At 39.7% G+C, this 18,955-nt stretch overlaps 1 protein-coding gene across 3 annotated transcripts in view; it reads left to right on the forward strand.

The window, feature by feature from the left end:
- The first annotated feature begins 7,913 nt into the window (after window positions 1–7,913).
- Window positions 7,914–18,955, forward strand: part of EPC2 (enhancer of polycomb 2) — a 117,484-nt gene continuing 106,442 nt past the window's right edge. For all 3 annotated transcript variants that reach the window (XM_037027780.1, XM_037027781.1, XM_037027782.1), the window contains exon 1: window positions 7,914–8,350. In XM_037027780.1, coding sequence (XP_036883675.1) covers window positions 8,198–8,350 — 153 coding nt within the window. In that variant the 5' untranslated portion in view covers window positions 7,914–8,197. The remainder of the gene's footprint in view (window positions 8,351–18,955) is intronic.

Here is an 18,955-nt window from a genome sequence, read left to right on the forward strand (position 1 = left end):
TAAGTAGCCTATCTCTTTCTGATTTTGAATAGGACCTAACCATGTTGCTATTCACACAGAAATTTGAGCTGTTAAAAATTAGCTTCAGAATTTCCTAAAATAAGAAGAGAATTGAAGGGAGGGAGGGAGGGAGGGAGGGAGGAAGAGTGACAGAAAAGAAGGAAGGAAGGAAAGACAGGACCCTTCCCCTCAAATCTGGGTCTTAAACTCATGTGATTCATCTTATCATAGTCACTGAAGAGGACTTTTAGAAAATGGAAAACGAATGGGAATTTTCAAAGAGTCTGATTAGGCATTTAGATATAAGTGTTAGATATTAGGCATTCTTTATTAAGAATGTGTCCATTCTTGATAAAAACTAGATCTTCTCATCATGAAGTATCTAATGTCATCTCTTTGGCAGAGCCCGATGCCCGTGATAATTTGAATAATAATAGTTCTACCCCACACCTGAGAACCAAACAAGGCAGGGAATGAGGTGTTATTGCGGGTGGGAGAAGGGGAGAATGTTCCATGTAGTGCTAAATTAAAGTGTTTAAAATAAACCATAAACCAGAGTAGAAACTCAAAGTTTCGTATTATATGTGCTGGGGATCTAATTTTATAAAATTTTAATCCTCAAGCCGTGTAAATAAAAAAGGCAGAGGGAAGGAACTGAGACGGTAGTTCTAATGATGATTGGGCCTACATTATTTGCCCAGCGCTGTTAGCCAACTTGTACCGCATTAATTCAGTTCTCTTATGAAGCCTATGGGATAGGCACATGATATCCTTTTCTCGGAGTCACAGAGTTAAACAATGTTACGAGGGTCAGAGGATACAGGGAAACAAGCTTTGTCTTTCTTCAAAGCCCAAATGTGCTCCATTCTCTGACTTCAGATTTGTAATGAGTGTTTTCAAACTACCTCTCTAGAATTATTGTTCTTATTATTTAAATTTTACACAGGGATTTGTGGCGTGAGAAGTAAGGATTCTCTCCACCCCTCTCCCTTTCCCTGCAATCTCATTTCCCTCACTAGAGGGAATATTTTGATAGAATGTTCCATCCAGACTTGTCTCTATGCCTAAAATAGATTTCAAATGTTTTCTTTGGTTAGCCACTCAGGCACATTTTAAACAGCTGGAGCTATCACATACATGGTTGAAATACACGATTTAGGCCATTTAATTTCCATGAAATAGAGAAACAGTAGAAGAAAGGACTAAGAAAGTCAGCAGGGCCTTCAAGCAGCAAGCTCCAAAATAAGCGATCGCTGCCCCCAAGCTTTACAGAGGGCATCCACGTGATAGGGAAAATTAGCCTTCAAATCAACATTCATTCTACAGTCCCTTCATCTATGTTATGTTACCCCAAAATGGCAGGTCTGGGCCATTTTGGGGCCTGGGCCTGTGTACTAGCACTAGAGGAGAATGTCCAGGGCTCTGAGGGACTGATGGAATCGCTAAGTGTGGACGATGGGGAGGGTTGGTACAAAGGCGGCCCCTACCTGCCTTTGAGTAGGAGGAGCTGATGTCTGCCTTTCAAAGAGGATACTCTGAAGCTCAGTTTCCTTCCAAACCAGCCCTGACACAGCCTGCTGGGCTATAAAGCTGTTCATAGCAAGTAGTGGTTAGAGATGGGACTGCTTTCTAAGTAAAGGCACAATATAAGCCCTGAAAGCAGAGTTGGAACTGGAACTTATTGCCACTAACTAGAGGACAACCTTGACGTGGATGCAGTGTGCAAGAACACCGTTTGTTTCTCTCCCCACTCCCAACCTTGTCATCTAATCTCAGAGAGCAACGTACACCTTGTTTATGCCAAGGCCAAATTCCCTCTTGGCCATGCCAGTAGATAAACCCTTAGCCCCACTTCAAAAACAGGAGGGAAGCTTTCTATTCAGGCAGTAGTCCTTGTTAAGCTCCTTTCCAGAAAAGGACTTAAACTCTGTCCTCCACAACACAGTCATTTAAGGCATGTGGGCCCTAATTGGGCCATTCGAAGAGCTGCACTTCAGACAATTATAATAGAGCACAATTTTGAGCTCTTAGCCACATTAGCAGGTGACAGTTGAGAGAAAAACACTATTCAGGGAGGATTTCTTGGAGGTCATGGAGTCCACTCACCCTCCTGGGTTTGCACAGCGCAGGGCTCACGGCCTCTGATGCCCAGATCCATTCTAATCCTTGCAGAATTGTTTGTGCTGGGTTGCATATGAGGCCACCAGCTTACACAGTGTCACTGTAAGAGACAACCCTGGGATGCCCCTTTTGTGTCTACCGAAAGGTAGTTGAGATGTCTGTCATACCACCTTAGTTACTCTATTTATGAACTCTTGGATATTCGATCAGAAACAGGAACAATTGTAAATCTCCCGAGCATTCATTTTATCTGATGGACATTGTGAAGCTGGCAAGGTTTCCTATTTTCACATGACTAGGAATTTTCATGTCACTAGGAAATATAAAGCCCAAATGCTAACCTAATACATTTTAGCTACTCTCAAAAGTCACCTTAGTTGGCTGCCTGGCTGGATAGCTTAGTTGTTTGAAGCACCATCCCCTACATACATCAGAAGGTTGTGGGTTCAATTCCCGGTCAGGGCACATACATACATTACAGATTCAATCCCTGGTCTGGGCTCATGAAGGAGGCAACTGATCAATGTTTCTATCTCACACTGATGTTCCTCTCTCTCTCTCTCTCTCTTTCTAAAATCAATAAAAAAATAACTTATCCTTGGGTGAGGATTAAAAAATATTTTTTAAAGATAAAAAGTCACCTAAAAGTCTTTCTGAAACAAGGTAAGGGGTGTGGGTGAGGCAGTAAATATTTAGGTAATTAGTGTATTTTATTTCAATAGTTTAGTTTCTTCCTCTGCCAGTTACCTTCAATGGCTGACGAAAGACAAGTAGGTCTCACTTTTCAATTGGAGACATAAAGGTACTTTCCTTTCTGCCTCTTGACAAATCACCTTGGAGTTTAGGGGCCTCTCAAGATACTAATGTCAGGAGCCTTTGTTTAGGGCTCTCAATATGCTAATACCAGAACCTTTTCTTAGGAAACAGACCATTTTGTTCTTGGGAACAACAAAGATAATATCAATAAGGTGTGGATGTCACTAAATCAGTTCAACAATTTTTTAAAATTCAGGATTCCAATAGCATATTCAATGCACAAATCTGTGTTTATGAACATTTAGTCCTTTGGTGGTGGGAGAGATTTTTAAAAAATTGGTGAGGGGAGCAACATTTAGGTTAGCAACCCAAGGTTCCTAACAATGGACTCCTCTAGGCTACCACTTGGGACCCCAGCAAGCCCAAGCTCAGTGCTCTGAGACTGCTTCAGTTGTCTGAAATGTGCTAGCGCATCAGTGAGGCTCACCTGCCTTCACGGGGAGGGAATCACCACTTTCCAAGTTACCTTTCGGAGGTGCCTGGGGAGAAAAGATGCCTGGTGGAGAACGGATGCCTGGAAGGTAGCCAGGAGTAGATGTTACAGGAGACCTAAGCCAGCAGAAGCGCCCCTGTAGCCCCAAAGCCCCAGGCTCTCCACTCCACTTCCCTACTGATGATACTATGTCGATCAGCTTAACAATAACCCACAACTTTTGGACCAACTTCTGCTGATGATAATATGAATGGTCCAACCAATTTCATGAATGTTAACAGAGGCTTCAGTTGAATGGCAGCTGGGCTGACTTTGGAGAAGTGTGGACTTTTTCAAGGGCAAGGTAGCTGGATTGGGAAAGATCCTATTTTACCTCCTGTGGCCTTGCTTCAACAATTGTGTTACTCTGCTTCAAACCTAGCACCTTACTGGAATAAGTAGGAATCGTATTCATCACCTTAATGGAACCCAGTGCCTCTCAGAAATTTTGAGTCCTAAAATTAAATCTACATAGCTCACTTGCTGTCTGGACACAGATAATTGTCCCGCTCAGATTTATTAGCTCTGCCACAAGAGCTTTACTTATTTCTGGTGTTCCCAATCCCAAAGTTTGAGTGACAGACATCAATCTATTCCATGTGTAGGGCACTGGGTGTGTTTTCTGGTCAGGGTGGGGCAATAAATGAGCCAGGCTGTCGTAATTCAATACTGAGTGTCATGGACCCTGTTGAGCTGTGTGTTTTCAAATCTGTTTCCTTCTATTACATCTGTCTCATTTTTCCTTGCTTAATAAAATACAGAGCTTTGGGTCTGATTATTTTTTAGTCTATCTGGATCCTATGTGCAACTGGGAAGTAAATCGTCAGCTTATACACAAGGTGGCACCCTGTGATTCCAACCAGGTTTGAGAGGAGCGATGCTGTGAAGAGACGGAGCCACAGCCACAATTTTTGTTCAGCATTTTGTTTTCTCACTGTGGCAAATACAAAGGTGGAAGTAGATGTTTGGCACGTCATTTCTGAGGTCAGTTGCTGTCCCTATGTTGCAAAGATTCAGAGTTGCCTCGGTAAAGGGCACTGGAACTAGGGGGCTGATTCTTCTGGACTGTAGTGAATGCAGACTCCACATTCAGAATACATACGGAAAACAACAAAGCTTTATTGATACCGAGCTCATCTGTAGGAGCAAAGCGCATGGGGCAGTTGACGTACCAACCCAATTAACTTTCCATTGGGTTTGCTGAAATAGGGAGCCAATTAGAAAGAACGTGGTATTTACTAAACTCTGAAGTAGTTGAATAGCAACTATATTTACCAGTTTTAAATTCCCTTTCAAAAAGTAATCTGTTCATTATTTGGAAGCTGCCTATCCTGCTCATAGTATGGGGAGATGGAAATCGGAATATAACCTCAATTCCTACAGTTACTTGACCTTTATTCTAATTTAGATTACATTTAGACAGTGATTTTGTTTTTGATATGGCTTTATAATTATTTCAATTCTTGGGTGTTTATTTATGACATTTGCTTGGCTAAATGCATGTCACTTTGAATTGGCCCAGAGCATATTTGAGGTGGAATGATTTTAGAATGACTGTACTCAGTTCATTGTACAAGGAAATTAAACTATTAGGCTGCAATATCATTTGCAACAAGTTTTGATATAGACATTTTATAACAGAATGTACTTTGAAAGTTGAAAAGATATTTTCTGTTTTTAGCACTAACAAGTGTATGACTATTCAACAAATAGATCAGAAATAAACTTTATGGAAAAAGATTATTTGTATACAAATAAAAGCTACTTTCCAAATGTGAACAGAGGCATTCTGACTTGGGCACTGGATTGGAAGCCACAAAAACACAGGCTGTGTCTCACTTGAAAAACCTATTGCATTGTCTGCCTCAAACTGTCTTATTCCTGGATCTATAATCAATGCCCACAGGGCAAAAGGAAAATAGAGATTTGGAGAAGAAATCTGTTACCTGGTCAAAGAAAAGAACAACAGAACAAAAACTACTATAACAAAAATCCATTTATATTAGAAAATTCCAGATTTTAAAAAGTTTCTTTGAATTGCTTTAGTTGGTTCTAAAATTCCTGTGCTCACAGGTAGGAAGTTGGAGAGCAAGGTGGACCATAAGAGTAAATATTGACAGCGGTGACTAGGTTGGGTAACAGCCCAGTAAGGTATGGTGAACTCCAAGCTGGAGTGAAGTGGGGTCAGTATCAGAGTCTCTTCAGGGATATCATCAGTCAACAAATGTATATTAGGTTTCTGCCATGTGTGAGGCATAGAACTGGGGATCTAGTCATTAGCAGATGACTGACCTCCTTGAAGATATATTGCATTTTTATGCAGAGTGGGTTATCACTCTGTTAGCCATTGGATAGCAAGGTGGTGCTGCTGAGAAAAAAAGGAGTTTTAGAATTAGGCTAGACCTGGTTTTGAAAACCCAGTTTTGTGAGTTATTAGTGGTATATTATCTGAGCCTCATTTTCCTTATTAGTAAAATTATAATATTTTTTTCATTGGGTGATGAGAATAAAGTGGAACTTAATTGAGATACATATATATATAAATATAATATATATTATATATAACTACTATAGTGGGTAGTGTGTTATATATATTTCTTTTCTTGAGAAAAAATAATAATAATTATAGGGAATAGAAGAAAGCTATCCTTTCTGAACCTGAAAAGTGCTGGGCACCCAGATAAAAGCTCTGGATGACTCATTTCTTCAACCATCTTCAGGCCTGAACAGTGCTGACCCCCTCCCAACAACATCTTGTTCTTCCTTGAAGAGAACTGGAACTGTTCCAGAGGGTAGCATGTCAGAGCAGGCTAGGCCCACAAGCTTGAGGAAGGTGTTCCGTACAAAACGTGAGTCACAGCATCTCCATTGTTTCCCAAAGCAAAGTGGATGGAAAACACTCAACTCCAGTTAAACAAAGCTGGAAGTCCCGCTGGACCAAGCAAATTGGTCTGTCCAGACACTGTCAGGAGTCCATAGCCATCATTTTGCCTTCAAGGAGGTAGGTGGAGAGAAAAGGGAGGAAAAGGAGAAAGGAAGAAGTGGATGAGAAGGAGGAGGAAATGGAAGAAGAGAGTATCATTTTGAATAGAAAATGACTGTAGGAATCAATTTTTCCACTTCTGGACTTCAGCTAACCATCTCATTCTTCACTGAAGTAGGCGGAATATTTAGCAATTATTAGAAAATGGTAAAATATGTTGCACTCTTCCCAGGGATTTTGTATGAAAACCGTAATGCTTAAAGAATAACCAAGGAAAAAAAAAAGAATAACCAAGAAACTTGGCTAAACGAGCTTGATGTTAATAGCTGGTATATTCGATTTTCCCTCCTCTTCAGAACTTTCTCTAGCCAGTTCAGGCTAAGGTAATGTTAAGCTCTCCTTCCTCTGAGCTCTCCTGGCAATTATTGTCACTACAACTCATTTGGTAATTAAGCACATTCACTGTGCTTAATTACAAATACACTGCCTTGTATTTTTTTGTTTTTCTGCTGTTGTTTATGTTTCCAGTCGCCTGTTCTTCAATCATTTACGTCTCTTACTGTTACTGATTTTTCCCAACCATCCTGTCATTCCATTAACTTGAAAGCTCCATGATGGCAGGAACTTTATCTCAAACTTCTTATCGTCTTCCACAGTACCCAATATTTTACACATATCTGCCACTTTGCAAATGTTGCTGCCTTGCTTAAACTTTATGTTTAATTTTTCAAACTCTAGTATTTTTGAAATTCGAGGAATATCTACCACCCACTAAAGCTTGGGTGACAGGTTCAAGTGCACTTGTTGCATCTGGCAGTCCCAGACATTAAGTCTCACTGCTGCCATTAGCATCCTCGCCGCGAAGGCGAGGATGAGCTGGGACACCTTACCTTGGAGAGGTCTTTTGGTTCAAGTACTAAAGTGAGGATGCGGGAAAGATGGTAGGGACTGCGTACGCGTTTTAGCAGCGGGTGAAACCCCGCAGGTCTGCGCCCCTATGGGCAGCCAGAAAGGACCTTTGGCACCTCTGGGGGATGTGCGAATTGTAGGGTGCAAATCGGCCGGCGCTCCAGCCACCTTGGAGATAAGCACTTTATAAATACAGGTTTGGTGGTGGCTGTGATAGCCCTGGTTGTCATCTTCCTTTCCCGCTCACAGACTTCTGCGCCCTTGACAATTTCGGCGGGGCTGTTTTGCCCGGCGCCTTCCTCCCGGGAACCCAGTGAGCAGGATGCCGGGTCCGCGGAGGCAGAGGCGCACGCTGGGGGGCGCGGGTGAACTTGCGCACCTGGCACCTGCCACTCGGCGAGAGCGCGGACCTCCGGGCGCAGGGCCGCCACCGCCCCCTCTCCCCCGAGGTGCCTAAGGCGCCCGAGGCAGGGCACGCTCCCGCGGGCCGGCTGCGCCGCGGAGAGAGTGGGTGGACAGGCGAGGGAGGGGAAGGGAGAGGAAGGAGGGAGGGAGGGAAAGGGCGAGGCGCGTTCCCGCGGCGGGGGCGCGCTCTCGCGCGGGCTGCCGGGATCGCTCGCCGCCGCTGTGGTAATGTCCGCCATGTTGGCCATGGCGCAGGGAGCGGATCGGGCGGGCGAGCGGAGGATCTAGTGTGTGGAAGCGGCCGCGGGCGGCAGGGGGCTGTTTTCGGGCGGGTGGGCGCCCATGCTGTGGCCGGGGGCAGTGAGGAGGAGGAGGAGCGGGCCGGCCGCACTGCACTGAGGAAGGAGGTGGAGGAGGCGGCGGGAGTCCTCCCCCCCTCCCCACCCGCCCCGCCGCCGCCGCCCGGGCTGTTCCTGTAAGGCGGGGAGACAATGAGTAAACTCTCCTTCCGAGCGCGGGCGCTGGACGCCGCCAAACCGCTGCCTATCTACCGCGGCAAGGACATGCCTGATCTCAACGACTGCGTCTCCATCAACCGGGCCGTGCCCCAGATGCCCACCGGGATGGAGAAGGAGGAGGAATCGGTAGGGACTCGAGTGTTTATTACCCCCCCTTCCCTCCTCCCCCCTCCCCTTTGTCAGTCGGGCCTTGCCATTCACAGCGCGCTTTACGCTCGCTGGAGGGCGCCGCTGCCGCTCCAACGGATGAGACTCTACGCCGGCTGAGTAGCGTAAACCCTCTCTGCCGGCGCAGCGCCCGCCCGCAGCCGCCATGTTGTTGCGTCCGAGTGTTGTGATTAGCTCGCAGCTCCCCTTACGCTGCCGTAAGGGGGCCATGCCGTAAGCGGCAGCTGAGAATGGCGCAGGGAAGGTTCTGGCCGCACTTGGCGTAGGGCCTCTGTTTACCTTTTATTTTAACCCCCGACACAGGGTTAACTAATGAGGGAGGGGTCTTTTGGCTGGGAAAGATTTGTGTTTCACTTTTAAATTTAGTTTTGCATTAGGACCTTTTTGAAATAACTTGTGGAAAGTAAAGCGCTTTTAAAACAAACATCTTCCTTCTAGCAAGGTAGTTCACGTTCCCAGGCCCTTGGTGGTGCGGAGGGATGAGGCGATGCGGCACTAACGTTGAGGGAGGGCGGGTTCCGCGACTCCTCAGCAGGTTGTAGCGTTAGAGAGCCGGGAACCCGCTAGCTCAGTGGTCCGACGAGGGCACTGAGATGAGGTCGGACGGCGCCGGCTCAGTGCGCAGCCTTGGAAAGAACCAGGGATGTTCAGCAACGAGCTGGCGGTGTGCTGTCCCCATGCTGCCGCCCCGATAATTGTCATCAGAGGGGAGTCTTTAAGAAGTACAGCTAGTACAGCTAAAATTGACCGTTGCATTTTTGATAATACAGCGCATTTTGGCAAAAATGCTGCTTTTTTTTTCTTTTGCATGATGGGTTAAATTTTGCCTATGGTTGAATTTCATCTGGTTTGGCAGTGTTTATGACTCTGGATGGTGTTACTTGCATGGGAAGTTTATAGTAACTGCACCCTCAAGATTTTCTTCAATGAACCTACGGTCCCGCCTTATTGTCAACGTTGGGTATTCGAGGATTGGTTCTCTTGCTTCTGTGACTGTCAACAGAAGACTTGAGGTTCCTGTGATTGGTTTGCTCTTTTGACTGTTAATATTGCAGGAAATGCTTTTATGCCTTTGATTGGCTGCTCGAGTTCTGACCTCATTATATTACCCTGTATTACTATTTTGTGCTGTGATTTAATCACATTTCTCTGGTGGTTGATTACTTGAAAGTTTTGCACTTTTAGTAGAATATAAAGACGGCTGCACTATCAGGATGAACGTTCAACTCCTTGTAAGTAAATCAGATAAAAACCCAACATTTATGCCAAAAGTTTAGAACTATGTCCTATGTGAAAATTACTTTTTGAATAAAATTTATTTCTGACAGCTCAGTTTTCCATGGGAAATATAATTAAAATAAGAAAATTGTAGTATGTACAAGAATTAACTGAATTGAACTTTAAACAACACAACTTTGGATTCCATAAAATTAAATTTATGTTAATGTTACTTTATCCGAAAAGAAAGGTGGCAGAGCTGATGAGTCTTAAAGTATCAATGGATGGCTCACAGTTGTTTATATGGAATATAATACAATAATAAGTAATAATAAGTTACAAGAGTTAACTGTTTTGTGTACTCACAACTGTAAAACTACTTTTGCCCCACCCTGTACTGTTTGTAACTACTTGAATCCTATTATCTTGGTTTGAGAAAAACTTGAATCTAGAAACTTGTTCTAGAATGAACAGTTAGCCCCTGAAAGGTATGTTATTAATACTTTTTGCAAACAGTGATCATTATATTTAGTTACTGCTTTAGGTCCTTAGTTTGCCCAATATGCTGGTATTTTAACTGAATTTAGGAAGAAAACTTTCAGTTCAGTTATTTTTAGTGATAGAATAAAAGTAAATGCTTAACCCTATCACAGTTTTGTACTATTAACTTTTTCAGTAAAATGTGTGATTTTTCAATCTGGAGCATCAGTACTAAAGTTGGGTTATTTAGAGAAGTCTGCTTCATCTACCTAGTTTTAGGAAGAAAAACTCCAAATTCTGTTAGAATTAGAATTGTAACCCAGGACATGTTGACTCTATGCCCTGCCCTTTCTGCCTGGTTAATGTTACAAGTGGAGTTTAAAATTAAAACAAAACTAAACCAATCTTGACAGTTTAGATTAACATATAGTCTAAAGTATTTTGCTTCCCAGATTGTCTACATGGGGTACTAGTTTTTTCTTTAAAAAAATAAAATATGTTAGACGACTTGAGCTTTCATGAGTGACAGCCACTTTAGGTCTGCTGGTCTTATGTACAGGATTTTTGTTAATTAGTAGAATTACTTGTTCATTAAAAAATGTTCTGCCTTGATAAGCATTTTTAAGCAGCAGTAAATATAAATTTCATTAATGTCTTGTTTCATTTGAGTTGTAGTTCAATTCCACTTCAATTGTTAATGTGCTTCTACTTAGTTACCTTAATCGCAGACTTGTAAAACAAACAAACAAAAAAACCAAGGAAAACCTTAGCATATGGATTTATCATTTTTGCTTGACATTTCTAAATTGCCCACAATATGACCATGACTTTCTTTTTTGATTGGTTGGCAGTATCCTTTGACTTCACTTAAAGACTTCATGGACATACCCCTCCTGGAGTAAAATTAAGGCTGTCTCTGTGTAGCTATTAGACTGTCATTAAATTTTGTGTAGTCATTGAATCAGTTTTAAGTTATATTTTATAGTATGTAGATGAAGTAATCTAGGTTTTTGTTTTTTTGTAATTTTATTTTTAATCTTCATTAAATAATCTTTTAATTACAGTTGACATTAAGTATTATATTAATTTCAGCATAGTGGTCAGACATTTGTATACGTACAGCATAGTGTGGTTAGGCACAGTAACTTACTAGGTGATCCCCCTAACAGTGTATTCCTTATGCTGTACTTTTACATTTCTATGACTATTTTGTAACTGCCGATTTGTTTATCTTAACCCTTCACCTTTTCCATTCAGCCTCCCAACGCCCTCCTCTCTGGCAGTCATCAGTTTGTTCTCTGTATCTATGAGTCTGTTTCTGTTTCATTTGTTTGTTTATTTTGGTTTTTTAGATTACACATGTGAGTGAAATTTTGTAGTACTTGTCTTTTTATGTCTAACTCATTTCACTTAGTATATCCTTTAGGTCTGTCCATGTTGTTGAAAACTTCCTTTTTTAGGGCCAAGTAGTATTTCAGAGAGAGAGAGAGTGAGTGAGTGTGTGTGTGTGTGTGTCTGTCTGTCTGTCTGTCTGTCTCACATCTTTAATTGTCTATCAGTGGATGCTTCAGTTGCTTCCTTCTCTTGGGTATTGTAAATAATGCTGTGATAAATCTAGGTGTTCTGTGACATTGGTATTCTATTTTGGTAGCAATCTATCAGTAGACTATTTTCTCTTAGCTTTCTCTTCTCTTTTGGACATGCAGGCATCTTTTACTTTTCTTGTTTTCATTGCTTTTTGCCTGAGGTCTGCCAGTTGGCATCTTTCTATAACTTGGTCTCTGCAGTGCTCCTCATTGCACTTACTGTTTGTTAACATTATGTTTATTTAGAATCTAAACAGCCAGAGGGATCAGGTGATCAGTGGTTCTGCCACTTCTCCATGAGTTTATATAGTGGTAGTTGTAAAACAGCCCTTTGAAATACTATTGTTTCTATTTCATAGATGAAAGTGAAGGGTCTCACTAATAGTAACTGGCAGGGGTAGAATTCAGACCCTTGCCTTTAATGTCCCAAAAGCCCATTCTCAATCACTATGCTCTTCACATTGACTTTTTACAGAATCTCAAATTATCTTATAAACTATTCAGTTGATTATAGTATTAGTAAATAATGTACTTTTTATCAGTTTGGGAGCCATGAGAAATGATACTGATTTGATTGAAATAAAACATTATTAAGAAGTATAGTTTTCCATCACTTTGACTTTTGCATGTTTAGCTTTTCAGATTTTCTTTTCTCTCATAAGTCTGTTAATTTTGGTTTTTCCTATTGGTGCCATTATATTTATCTGAGTGTTTGTTCTTGTAAGCATACAATAAATTTGTGGGAAACTACCCTATTTTATTATTTTGATTTTCTCCTAATAGAATGTAATCTCTGTAAGGCCAGGAATCTTTACATGTTTTGTTCCTTAATATATTTCAGTTCCTGGAACTGTGCCTGACACATAACATGTATTTGCTGAGTGTTGAATGAACTTCTGTTTCTTTTTCTTTGTCAAAAGCTGTTTTTGTAAACACTGTGTGTGTGTGTGTGTGTGTGTGTGTGTGTATAATTCATTATCAGAATTTGGTTTAAGTTATTCTTCCAGGGACTCTTTTTGGTTTCTTTCTTGGTGTACTGTGTATACTGCAATGCTAATTTTCTTTTCCTCTTGAGTCAGAGACCTATTTAAATATAGAACTGTTTACACACAGCCATGCTTGCCGTATTAGTCTTTATCTTGTGTTAATTATCACTCTCTTAGGTGTATGTAGATTTGTGTAAGATCTATTCATACTAGAATGAACCAAAATCAACATGAACTAGATGATTCTGTTTATTTTTAAAAACTAAGACCATAACTGATTTAAATTGCCATTTCTCCTTCATAGGTTAGTTGTCTAGTTTTTGTTATTATCTTAATATTTTAAGTAATTTTTTGAGTGATAGAGTAGAAATATATTCACTCTTTTCACCATAAGTTATTTTTGGCTCTAATGCAATATATTTCATGCTTTATAATGTGGGGGCAATTCTAAAGAGGGTATAAATGCAATTTTGTAAGTTGATATTGTAAAAAGATTAAGCATTTATTCTTTCAACAAAAGCAAACACAAGCCAGGTATTGTCCAAGTTCCAAATGTTACCTAAGTAGGATATTGGGAAACTCTTTAAAAGGGTCTGTATACCAGTATATGTACAGCTGTGTGCTAAAGTGTTGTTAGGATAAAAAGGAGAATATGATACAGATCTTTACTTGAGGGTACCTAAATGAATCATTGAAGTCAAAAATGTATCTGGAAAGTTAGCAAAAACAACTGGGTTAAGTCAGCCTGACAGACATTACAAGAACACTAGAAAAAGTTAAATGTTATTGTAGTTAAGAGGAGTAAGAGAAAACTCATTGGAATGTGTAGAGAAGGCTCCTTGGAGGGACATTTAACAATTTGGGCTTTTGGTTATATGGTGTATGTGGAAGCAAGTATTTACTGCAGGTATATTTAAAACTAATTCTGTGGATGTTACATAAACTAAAGGAGGATTATTTCATCTTAAATGCTTTTAATCTCTCGTTGTCTGTCCTTCCCCTACTGATAGAAACTTGAGGAGGATAGCAGTCTGTCATTTCTGAGCATGTCATTCTCTTAGCATTAGCCCTGGCTGTCTCTCCCCCCACCACAGCCACCATGCAGATGGCTTTTACTTCTTTCCTTTCCTTTGCTTCCTGCTATATCTTCAGCACTCAATATGTTTAGAACAAACTGAATGAAAAAAATTGTTGGAGTGCAGACCAGGTTAAAAAAAGGTAGAATTTTGTAGATAATTTTGATTAGGCCCAGCAGTTTGTAGGGTGGTATAGAAGAAAGAATGGAGGTACAAGTGTGACATCTGTTTTCTGAGTTTTAGTTTTGTTGTCTAGTGGCCATATGATCTGAGAAAGTTGCCTAGCTTCTCTAAGCCTCAGGGTGGTCATCACTACCATCTCAGCTACCATTTATTGAGTGTGTGTTAGTGTAGTGATTATGCTGAGCATGTGCCAAGCTGTTCAACTCTAGGTGGTTTACAGCTCATTGTACACTAGGATGGATGGGTGCTATTATCTCTTCTCTAGAAGAAGAACCCAAGGCTTTAGAAATTAAGTATCTTGCCCAAGGACACTCCTACCTAGACTAGAATGTGGTAGAGATGGTATTTGAACTCAGGCTCTATTGGCGATTTGGCTCCAAGGCTCTTAATTTCACCATTGTACTGCTTCATCTGTAAAATGCTTGTTGAGAACTAGATGATATCTAAAGTTCAGTATATATCTGCTGTTCTATCACTTATTATTCATAGGCATCTAGGACTCTAAAAGTTTTCCTCAGGGAATATTATGAGAGAAACTTGGTGGTGAATGCCTTCTGTAAACATATTCCTTTTTAAAAAAAATCAAAGGAACGATCTGTCTGTGGTGTTAAGTTTAGATTTTAGATTTCATCTGTATCTCCTCTCTAAAAATGAAACCTAAAAATATTTGACAGGTGGAATCATTAGGTTTCAAGTAACAAAAGCCAAATCTGTCTTCTTTAACATTCCTGGAGGTTGTCTCACAAACACCAAGGAAGGGGTGAACTGTCAAGGTTTGGGAAGGACAAGAATCAGGGCAGCTATGGGTCCTTCCATGGCAAGTGATATTGATTCATTCTAACCATTCTTAATCTTTTGAGAATTAGTGCAGGTTAGTGGTTAAGAACATGCCAGACTTTAGGTTTGAATCTGCAGGCAACCCCATGAGAAATCTCATGGGGTTGTTGGAGGATGGATTGTAGTGTGCTTGGTACAGTTCAAGGCATGCAGTAAGCATTCAATAAATATTAGCTATTATCATCATTGTTATATTTTTTCCAGTTTAAAATTCTAGATTCCTGAGAGAGAGGGTGTTATTGGTTTGGCTTGTATCAGGTATCTGTCTGCTTCTAAGTCTACCAGTCAAGGAATAGGGGGAGTTAGTATACATGTGCTGTTAAGGGTTACCCTCCTGAGAATGGAGCTGTAACCAAGGAGCTACTCTTAGAGATCTTCTAGTGGGTATATAACATAATTGAAAGTTGTAGAGTTAAGTTGTTTTAATCCATGGTTTGACCCAGAGTGAATTGTTTACTTGATGTGTTTTTACAAACTTTAAATTTATGAGGTGTTTTAATGAGATTAGAATATTTTGTATGTATTACATTTTTTAATGAGATTGTAATCCTTTTAAAGAAAGCAAACCCTTCACATGTACTAATTTTCAAAGTAGTAGGGGATGAATTCTGTATGACCCCAAAGAAGTTTTTTAACCTTTTTGGCCCTTAGTTTTCTCATCTGTGAAATAGTGACCTTTAAAGTATTGAAATATTAAAAACACAGCATTGCATCTTTATTTCATCTTAAGTAGAGTTGTGGTTGAAAAACAGTAATGGATGCATAGGGAACCACCTGAGGAAGAAAGGATAATAGGTAGTAATAAGCCAATGAAGGAGACCAATGCAAATAGCAGAAGGTCCATCATAGTTATCATGTTACCTTAAAATTTATCCTTGATTTTTTTTTTGCCTTGCCTACTCTTAAATGGAACAACTTCCGATTTGTCTATTTCATCATGTAGGACTGTTTCTTATGGGATTTATGCTAGAAGAAGATGGCAGTCACTTCCAGATTCTTTTTAGCAGTGTATGTATGTGTGTGTGTGCGCACGTGTGCACACTTAGGTTTTTTTCTTGTTAGCTAGTATTACTATGCAGAGTGGAAGAGTCAGCCTGCCTGGTCAGCTAGCTCTCTAATTCATATCCTGGTATTTTTACTTCCAACTTTCTTACTGTGCCAACCCCTTTTTCGTGGACAGAGACATTAATGTTGTTGGTTGGAGAGTCAGTTGACAAGCCACCCATAATTGGTACTACTAATTTGATGAAGTTGTTGGAACTTTAGAGTTGTGACTTAGGTTCCAATCCTGGCCTCTGTCACTTTCCCTCTGGGCAAAATAAATTACTTTCTCTCATTAAATAATATTTCTTCATCTGTTTAATGAGTATCTCAAAAGAAAACTTTAAAGATTAACTTTTTTGTGAAGACTTAAGTTAGTGTTTTCTATAGGCAGGTGCTGTTTTTTTAAATTAGTGATAATTTTTACTTATGCAGAATAATACATACGAAGGAACATGGGAAAGTAGTATATACAGAGTACCTCCATACATTATTCTGTGGTATACTTTAACTTTTTTTCTCCTGACAAATATATTTTTACATCTGTCAGGCATTAATAGATTGACACTTTGTTTTTCCCCTTCCATCTCTGTTTCCTGGCAGAGAAGTTAACAATCGAATTGATATAAAAAATTAAAGAGTTTGAAAATTAACAGCCAGGAGAACTAAATCTTTAGCTAATCTTCAGAGTAATAATTGTGTCTTGAGTAATTGATAGTTCTATATTGTATTTGTTTAAGATTAGATGGTCTTGGGGGAAAATTGGTATTAGTGATAAAAATATGTTAAGTGTGTGATACACACTAGAGAAGCAAGTGAAGAGAAACATTCTGCTATACCAGTGAACACTTGAGTTTGGAAACTTTGGAAAGCGTGGTACTGAAGAGGGATACTGTTGCCATTTATTTGATTCTTGAGATGGTTCTCAACAGGGATGTTTTTGACATTCAGTTTGTAGTTGGTTGTCTGGGGCTGGCTCATCAGGAAGTTTCTTATCAATCTACTGCCCACTAATTTCAGGTAGCGTTCTAATTGAAATAAACTCAGAATGTTTCCTCCCTCAATTTCCAGATGAGGGCTATTGCACTTCATTTGAGAACTATTATCCAAGGCTTCTTAACCTTTTTTGTGACTTGGACTCCTTTGGCTGTCTGGTGAAACTCCTCAGAATGACTTACTGAATGCGTAAAATGAAATCACATAATCCAATTATATTGAAATATAGTTATCAGTATTAAAACACTTTTAATTTAAATATTTGTTAAGTATTACTAGCACTGCTGTGGTCTGCTGCCTACATCAGTAATTGAAGGAAATGTTAAATATGTTAGAAATGATTGAAATTAGAGAATGGATTATTTTCTCATTCAAGTTCATGGATCCCTCAGGTCTTTCTGTGAATATTTTGGGGATCTGTGCCCAGTTCAGAACCCCTCGGGAATTTCCATGGCCCAAATGACAACCCAGTTCTGTGTTATCTTATCCCAAATATATAGGTAGGCTCCAGATTTTATCCCCATCATTATAAAAAAGAGATGCTGCTATAAGTAATGTTTATGTCTAAGACATTTTCTAGCCTTTTTTCTTACTCCATTACAGTTTACATTCTGTATTATTTTGTATTAGTTTCAGGTGTACAGCATAGTGATCAGTCATACACTTTACAAATTGGTCCCCTGATACTTCAACATTTCTAGCTTCTTGAAATGGAAAATTAATAGGCTCCTATGATTGAAGATAACAATTTAGTAACACAAAATGATATACCTAAAAACTAAGCGTCTTTCCTTCTCCATGCCCCCAGACACTATAGAGGCAGCTGCTGTTAGCATGCATATGTATGTATGCATGCGTATCCTAGAAAATTTCTAAACATAAGCTTTTTACTTGGTGAACTGGGCAAATATTTCTGCTGTTGTGTTCATTTTATAAGTGGGTGATATGTGCGAGACCTTACAGTTAATTTCTTAATCTACAGTCATAAGCCTTGCATTGTTCACAGACTTATTTATTTTTTTGTATATAAAGCATTAAAGTCTGACTATTAAGTGACTTGTTTCTGTATTTTCTCTAATAACCATATATGGCCTTAAATAGCAACTTAAATAGCATGCATAACATTGGTATACTGGGTCTTCATCTCAACTGCACTCTCAGACTTTGAGTGTAGTTGTTTGTGAGGTTTATTCATTCAGTAAATAGCTCTATGAACACAGGGAGTCTGTACTACCTTTGTGTCATCTGGTACAGTGAATGAGATATGGTAGATGCTCATTAAATACAGGGGCTAGCACAAATAATGCCCCTTTTCAATTACAAAATTATAAGCATATAATTCTGTAACATAACAGTATCACATTCAGGGGCACCGTATGACATTTTAAGTGAAATGTTCAAATTAAAACTCAATTATTACACCCACATTATTACCCTACCAACAACACTCAAGCAGGAGTTACTTCTGCTGGACCCTGCATTTGCTGAATGATCAATACCTCCTGTGTACTTTAGACACGGAGAGAGGGAAAATTTAGTACCTGTCTTTAAGCAGTTTACAGCCCCATAGAAAAGAGTTGTACACAGGTAACTCCATATGAGGTTTCATGTGTTATATGGAAGATAAAAATGGTGTTTTGGAAATTTGTGATATGGATATGATTTGAACAAGAGTATATATGAATTTATGTAGTAGCTAATTGAGTATAATATACTATTGGATTAATATTTACAAATTAGTTTTAAAATTATATCGATGTGCCAAAATGCCATACGTCTTTTTTAATAGACACATGTCATTATTTTTCATATAGGGAAGTGTGTGATGCCCAGGAGAGTTGTTGAAGGGCTGAAAGAATTTTTGTGGTCTAGTGTAGATTCACCTTTTAGGACTAGCATACTCGTGTTAAGAGCATTATCTCGGAAAAAAACAAAACATTTTCTGTTTAAGGAGTTCTAAAGAAAAGAAACTGTTATGAAGTATGGCCTAAAGACACCTTGCTGCTTGATTATTACACAAGTAATGTGTAGGTTTTACTTTGGTTTAAAGCACAGGAGTCACTCTCCATAAAGAAACTACTTGGAAGAAGTTTTTCCTATACATTATAGGTGCTTCAGTAGGGTAGCAGTAGCAGTTACCCTTCAGTTTGAAATAGCCTC

This window comes from Sturnira hondurensis, unplaced genomic scaffold (assembly GCF_014824575.4).
Source record: "Sturnira hondurensis isolate 20B ecotype Veracruz unplaced genomic scaffold, ASM1482457v3 Scaffold0019428, whole genome shotgun sequence".
Lineage (NCBI taxonomy): Eukaryota > Metazoa > Chordata > Mammalia > Chiroptera > Phyllostomidae > Sturnira > Sturnira hondurensis.